We start from the raw sequence: 7,580 nt of genomic DNA on the forward strand, positions 1-7,580 counted from the left end.
TGTACCTGCTCTTCCCATTATGTCTAGCCTTTTAGTACTTATACCCATCTCGCCCACATGTATGTGTCACCTGGATGGATGGGCGAGCCTCGCTGCCTCTTGTGCCCTCCCATGCAGTTTCTGTGTGCTCCCTGTGGCAACCTGGCCACTGCCCTTTATCATTTCCTTGAATAGTATAACCACAATGGGTATTTGGGGCTCATGAGGAAGGGAGACATTGCACAGCGGACTGCAACTGGCCATCTTGCTTGCTTCTGTCCACCCTGCCTGTTCCTTCTCCACTCCTTTCCTCTCTGCTCTCCTTTTTTTTTTCTAGACAGAACTTAATCACCACCTTTGGTTATTTGAGTTTGCCTTTGGCTTTAACCTCTATTATGAGTACTGTCTTCCAAACAAATGTGGTTTTTTTTTTTCAAAGAAAAGTTCTGTTGAATATAATTTTCTCCATTCCATCAGCCTTAGTTACAAAAATTAAGGGGAAGTTAAGATGAGTAGTACAATTTCATTGAACCTGGCCATAAATGACTCCAGTCAGGGGTTGTGAGAGAATTCCGAAGGCTCAAACAAGTCTGGGCATGCAGGAAGTGTAGTTATTCTAGATTCAGGGTCCCTGTGTGGCCGAGGTAAGTGGCAGGACCTGCACTGCCTGGACGAGACAGGACACCCAGTGACATTTGAGCCCTGTACCATCTCACCCTTGCCTCCCTCTTAGCCTCCTTCATCCAATTATTAGCTCTACCTATTCCGCTATTCTTTCAGTTTCTAAAAAACTCCGTGTTCTTTTCCACCTTGTTTTTCCTGAAATACTTTTTTTTTCCTTTTTCCTCAGAAAATCCTAATGTATTCAGTGGATCTTAGCTTATTGACATTTTCTCAGGGATGTCTCCTCTGCTCCCATAAATTAGATTTACTGTACTATACTAGGGCCTTCCTATTTTCCTTCAATCACTAACTACAGTGTGATAACGTCTACTTATTTGTGTGGTGGTTTTTCAATGTTTATCTCAGCTCTATGAGGGAAAGGATGCTGGGATGTTGAGGGCTGACGCTGGCAGGAGCTGGTGTGTAGGAGTCTCAGCAGTAGATCCTGAAGAATTGCAAAAGTGAGCTAATGGGAAAACCAAAAGTGCTAGGTATTGTGGTTTTACTTCCAATTTGAAAGTGTGGTCCACATCAGGTGAAGAGCCAGATAATCATTTTGTTCTTGTTGTTCAATATTGTGCTGCTTTCCTGAATCACTTGATTGCTGCCACGAATCTAGTGACAAGTACTAATGGACTCAATTTATCTATCCAGGTAGTACAAAATTACAAATCAGGCAAAAATATTGTCCTGAGGGTTATGTAGTAGTTTATTGTTACCCATATTTTATTATTAGAACACTAACAGTCATTGGTCTCAATAAAATGGTTGCTTAAAAAAAAATTTTTTTTTTTAGAAGTAATGCATTTCAAAAGAGATTTTTAAAAAAATCGTGATGGTTTTTAAATCTCATTTCCAGGTCTTAAGGGAGAGGCTGGTGATTTGGGGATCCCAGGGCCACCAGGAGTTGTCGGACCCCAAGGTCCAAAAGGCCAGAAAGGAGAGAAGGGTAAGTAATTATATTGATTTCATGTCAAAACTCAAGGTGTGTTCTGCATCATTTTTCAGGAGAGCAACTTGCTAAGTAAATGCCATATTCTTGCAGGTGGAATAACTTTTTAAAAAGATTATTTATTTATTTGAGAGAGAGAGAGAGAAAGCATGAGCAGGGGGGAGGGGCAGAGGGAGAGGGAGAAGCTGACTGCCATTTGAGCAGGATCCCAGGACCCTGAGATCATGACCTGAGACAAAGGCAAACCTTTAACCAGCTGAACCACCCAGATGTCCCATAGGTAAAACCATTTTTAAAAATGTAATAATTTGGTAAAGCATGTTGTAAGTTATATTTGATATAAAAATGTTAACTTTCTAAATAGCCCACTGAAAAATTTTACACTTTCCTGGCAACATTTCTCTCTTTCTCTCCATTCCCCCCCGCCCCCCCGTACACACAGAGGCTCTCACACATCTTTTCTATCTCTCATTGGCCACATAGCTGACCTAGTGACTGGGAGCCACAAGACATAGTCTCTGAGGGGAGTGTCATTTCTTACATACTACTGAGTGTTCTTTTCCTTATGAGACAAATTAATTTTGTATTAGATAGAACTAAATAGAGTAGGTAATCCTATAGAATATTCTGTTTAGGTGCATAGCATCTCTGCTAAAAAGAATAGGACATGGCCTTTGGCTCACTCAACTCTGGGCAATACCTATGGTGGGAAGAGCACTGAATTAAAATGAAAGACATCGAACTTGTATCAATGACCTTGAACCAGTCACTTTACCTTCTCTGGAAACCAAGGGGAATAGACTGGATATTTATTTATACCCTATTTACTATCGAAGAAGATTTGTGGTTATGTGTGCTTTCATAGATCTTTTCCAGTTCAGAAGTTCTCTAATTCTGCAGATGTATCAGCCAGAAGGGTGTCCTGCCCTGGGAAATCCGTGGTTCTCTAAGTGCTTCAAGATGTTGAGGGAAGGTTACAGACTCACTGGGACATTTAGAAATTCCTCAGTGAATACTGCCAGCCTGTAGAAATACCATCTATCCATCAAGTTAAATGTTTTAGCCTCCGTGTCACATGTCAAAAGACCTAATACCATCTATACATCACCCTCCACATGGCTCAGGAACTGTCTAACTCGTTTCTGGTAGAACATTCAGTGAAGTAATTACTCAAAAAAGATGCTAAGGTGAGAGAGGTACTTCACACTTGTCAGTTACGCGATTTTCATTCTCAGAAACATTTAATCCTTTTGTGGCTGAATTATGTTAGCAGAAAACCCTGTGAAATAAAGATGAGTGATGAAACCCCAGTGATTCATACATTTTGGAAGCTAGACTTCTGGAAGTAGAAGAAAAAACAAGGAAGTACCACAAGATAAGTTTCTTAAGAATATGCTTTGATGAAAGATCAAAAGTAGAAATTCATTCAGTCAGTCTCTATAAAGTGGCAACTTTACTTTCCTTTTACCTCCAGACTTAGCTTGGACTCTTGGTTAAGATTGAAAGTTAGAAAAATAAATGAGTCGAGGGGCACTTGGGTGGCTCAGTGGGTTGGGGCCTCTGCCTTCGGCTCAGGTCATGGTCCCAGGGTCCTAGGATCGAGCCCCACAACTGGCTCTCTGCTCAGCTCCCCCGCCCCCTCTCTCTGCCTGCCTCTCTGCCTACTTGTGATCTCTATCTGTCAAATAAATACATTAAAAAAAAAAAAAGAAAAATAAATGAGTTGAATGACTGCAATTCTGGTTAGCCACAACCTGATTAAGTATATCCAGTGTGAGAAGCTAAATTCCTTAAATGAACTTGAGAACCAGGAGTAACTGTGCGGTGATGGTTGGCATATGAGTATTAGCAAGGATGGGGAATAGAACTGGTCGCTCACTTCTGTTCAGAGTTGGGTTCTCTCCAAAGGAACTCAGACAGTTTCCTGATGGCCTATGGGTTAATTTCCAAATTGTCAATTTTATGAGGAATGGTAATGGGAGGAGGTTAGCTACTCAAAAAACGACTGAGCAGCTTATGGTGAAATTTCTCTGTTGGTCTTGTGAAATCTGGGGGAGTCTCTTCTCATGACTTGTAATTTGACTTTGAAGTTCTTTTTTTTTAGCAAAAATAAAATGAAAAAAGTTAGTTCTATCATAAATAACATGTTTGACAAATTGATGCCAACCAATGTTATATGCAGACGTGTCTGACTCTATGCAAATTTGTAAATGTTCATAGTTGTTTGTTTTTTTTTCTGTGATAAAAAGTGGTGATAAAAATATCTGCACGGGATGCCTAGGTGGCTCAGTTTGGTTAAGTGTCTGCCTTTGGCTCAGGTCATGACCCCCAAGGTCCTGGGATTGAGTACCACATGGGGCTCCTTACTCAGTGGGAAGTTTGCTTCTTCCTCTGCCTGCTGCTCCCCCTGCTTGTGCCCTCTCTGTTTGTCTGTCTGTCTGTCTCTCTTTCTGTGACAAATAAATAAATAAAATCTATAAAAAAATCTGTTCTACCTTGGAGATGCTATAAACTTTTGTAAGTAAAAAATATTCCAATTAATGACAGGTGCTCTGTTACACGAACCTCCCTGTTATACAAGAGGCTGCATTAATATCAAATAAGAATTAATTTTGAATTTAGAAGTCTGGATTAAATTTTAAAAAATCATGTTAAGAGCTTGGAACATTACCTGGTAAAAAGGAAATGCTCAATAAGAGTTAGCTATTATTACTACGATTATTTATAATTAAAATACATTTAGTGTAGCTATACTCTAACAGGATGGGTCTTTAGCCAGACCCAATATAAAAATCCACTTTGTGGTACTCTGGCAAATACCTAAAAATCTGCATCTTTAGATTTCTTTTTGAACATGAATTCTCACAGTTTTATGATTTGTCCAAAGTGTGTATGAAACATTTTCCAAACAAAATGAAAATTAGTTTCTCACTTACGCTCTACGTCAAAGACTTTATTTTTATATCTGTATTTATATTTACTTTCCTGGAAGGGTTTTTGATGTGATTAGTTTTAGCTAACTAGAATGTTGTGCTCTGTGTTTAAACTTATATGGTGGTGACACTCTTTTTAGGGATTGTGGAGAATATAAAGAAGGGGACATTTTCAGTGTCATTGAGAGTTTGTAAGAGGAAAACCAGAAACATATGCATAAATAACACAAGGCAAAATGTCATGAGTTTAATAGAGATTTCAAGAGGTATGGAAAAGTGTGTGTGTGTGGGGGGGTGGGTGGAAAAGCTGAGTTTGTTTGAAGAGATTGGCACTGTCCTCATTTAAATGGTTTACCATCGATTAGAACAAATTATTTCTAATGATGCTCAATATGTTATTTTTCCATGTTGTTTTCCCTTTATGCCTTTTGGTAAGGGAAGCAGTGGAATGTGACGTGGTTGGGAAATGGATGTTACTTACATCATAGCTACTATAGTTGGAGGAAAGGTAATCTTGGTATCGTTTCAGGACTAAAGGGAGAACGTGGGGACCCAGGAACAAGCGGAGTTCCAGGATACCCCGGAAAGCCTGGAGAACCAGGTAGAGCATAAACTGTATCTACCGTGTACAGTCCCACGCACAGCATAGCTCCTAGCTTCCTTCCTGTTTGTGCTTAAAGTTATCGGGAGGTAAGATGGAATATGAAATTGCTGTTAATCTAATAATTCAGTGTACTGATTGCAAGTGCTGGTCTGGTAGTTTGGAGACTAGATAGAAGCATCTGAACTCGTTTCATCAGTCTAGCTGTCCTTGGGGAAAATGTCCCTGAATCTTTGTGGGTTTCAGTTTCTTTGCTGGGAAGATTTTGGGTTTGGAGGGATATAATGGAGATTGAGGAGACTACTTGGGTGGGGCCAAAATGCTAAGTGTAATGGACTATAATGAGCCACTATAGTTCTAAACTCTTTATTGGCTTAAAAGTAGAAGAAAATAGAACTGGATCTATATGATCTAAATGTAGGTTCTGGCTTCTTGGTGGCATTAACTCTTCCCCGCGTGAGAGAGCGGTGTGATCTGAATGGCACAGTCGTGGCTGGGACAAGAGCCAGGTTTCCAGTACCAGTCACGCGGTGTCGTTTCTTCTCCGTGAGCTCCGTGACGGGAGTGTTCTGTTCATAGCCTACGTGATCCTTACACATTATTTTAATTTTCCGTTTCAGGTGGCCTTGGTCCTAAAGGGGATAGAGGAAACATTGGACCAGCGGGACTGAAAGGACAAAAAGGCTCCAAGGGGGACACGTGTGCAAATGGTACCCAAGGAGATAAAGGAGACCAGGGGGCTGTGGGCTCACCAGGCTCGAGCGGAGAGCCTGGGGCCAAGGGGGAGAAGGGCGAGATGGGGGATAAGGGCTACTGTGGAGAGTCCGGGGAGAGGGGAGCAAAAGGGGAAAAAGGTGAGGACGGTCTGAAAGGAGAAAAAGGTAGCAAAGGAGATACTGGAACAGAAGGTAAAGGCGGCCCAGATGGCCTGCCTGGGGCCCCAGGGGATCCAGGGGTTAAAGGAGAAAAGGGAGAGTTGGGTCTGCCTGGTCCTGTGGGACCTGCGGGGCCAAAAGGTGAGCTTGGGAGCAAAGGGGTCCGGGGATCTATCGGCAAGAAGGGCTCTCGGGGCCTCAAAGGCTCTAAGGGGGAGGTGGCCAGAGCCATGCGGTCAGCTTTCAGTGCTGCCTTATCCAAGCCTTTCCCTCCTCCCAACATCCCGATCAAGTTTGACAAGGTTCTCTATAATGACCAAGGGAATTACAGCCCCATCACTGGCAAATTTAACTGTAGTATTCCTGGGGCATATGTTTTTTCCTATCACGTCACTGTGAGGGGCCGACCTGCTCGCATCAGCCTGGTGGCCTGGAATAAGAAGCGCTTCAAGTCCCGAGAAACGCTCTATGGTCATGAAATAGACCAGGCCTCTCTCCTCATCATCCTGAAATTAAGCGCAGGGGACCAAGTCTGGTTGGAAGTTTCAAAAGATTGGAATGGTGTATATGTCAGCCCTGAGGATGACAGCATTTTTACTGGGTTCCTTTTGTACCCAGAGGAAAATTCTGGAATTTCACCATAAACTTGTGTCTTGGACACTGTAGTTTGGGTTCAGTGGAATAAGTCAGGCAATATAAGGTAATGCAATTAAAAAGAATAACTTTTATTACTTTTTTCATAATTATAAAAAAATGCAAAAAAAGTAAGAAAAAATTGTATCACATAGAGTCAATTACTATGAGTATTTTAAGACATCACCTTTTCTTAAAAATTAAAAAAAATTTTTTAGACAGCAAGAGAAGGAGAATGGGGAAGGGGCAGCGGGAGAGGGAGAGAGGAAGAATCTTAAGCAGGTTCCATCCTCAGCCCAGAGCCCTGGGTGGGAATTGATCTCACGACCCTGAGATCATGACCTGAGTGGAAATCAAGAGTTGGATGTTTAACTGACTGAGCCACCCAAGCGCCCCTTAAGACATCACCTTTTTAAAAGAATATATTTATATGTATTTGGAAGCATATGTCTATTAACTTTATAGCTAGCTTTTTCCTCATTTAGCATTATAATGGCATTTGTCATGCCATTTAGATAATATCTGTATACAAAATATGATTGATATCTGTAATTAATAAATGTATTCTTACTAAATATCTTCTATATCTCATATAAATGTGTACAACTCTTTTCTGTGTGAGCATAAGGCTAACGGGTGACACGTGATGAATGGGTTTCTCTCAAAAGTTTAGAAACTGTTAGGATTGCTTTCCAACAAAATGGAGCTGTTCCTGTGTTAGGTTTATTCAGGGAGAGTACACATGCTCAAGACTAGCTAAACTGTCTTTAAAATGAATCAGTGTAAAGGTTTACCCATTAAAAAAAATACAAAACCTGTATTAGATGGACTTGTAAGTTGATAAAGATATTGCTCGGTCATAGCAATGATCCAGGCACTCATCAAATTATTGTACTTAGGAAAGCTAAATGTCCCCCAAAGATACAAGAGTAAAATTAAATCAC

General features: G+C 41.0%; 1 protein-coding gene across 1 annotated transcript in view; it reads left to right on the top strand.

Annotated features, from left to right (window-relative positions):
- Positions 1-6,647, top strand: part of OTOL1 (otolin 1) — a gene marked incomplete at its 3' end in the record, with an annotated part of 70,995 nt that extends 64,348 nt beyond the window's left edge. Inside the window, exons 3-5 of the mRNA XM_082696672.1 lie at positions 1,502-1,591; positions 5,057-5,128; positions 5,749-6,647. Coding sequence (XP_082552798.1) covers positions 1,502-1,591; positions 5,057-5,128; positions 5,749-6,647 — 1,061 coding nt within the window. The remainder of the gene's footprint in view (positions 1-1,501; positions 1,592-5,056; positions 5,129-5,748) is intronic.
- Positions 6,648-7,580: the final 933 nt, after the last annotated feature.

The sequence above is a fragment of the Mustela nivalis genome (assembly GCF_964662115.1).
Source record: "Mustela nivalis genome assembly, chromosome: 1".
NCBI classification, from domain to species: domain Eukaryota; kingdom Metazoa; phylum Chordata; class Mammalia; order Carnivora; family Mustelidae; genus Mustela; species Mustela nivalis.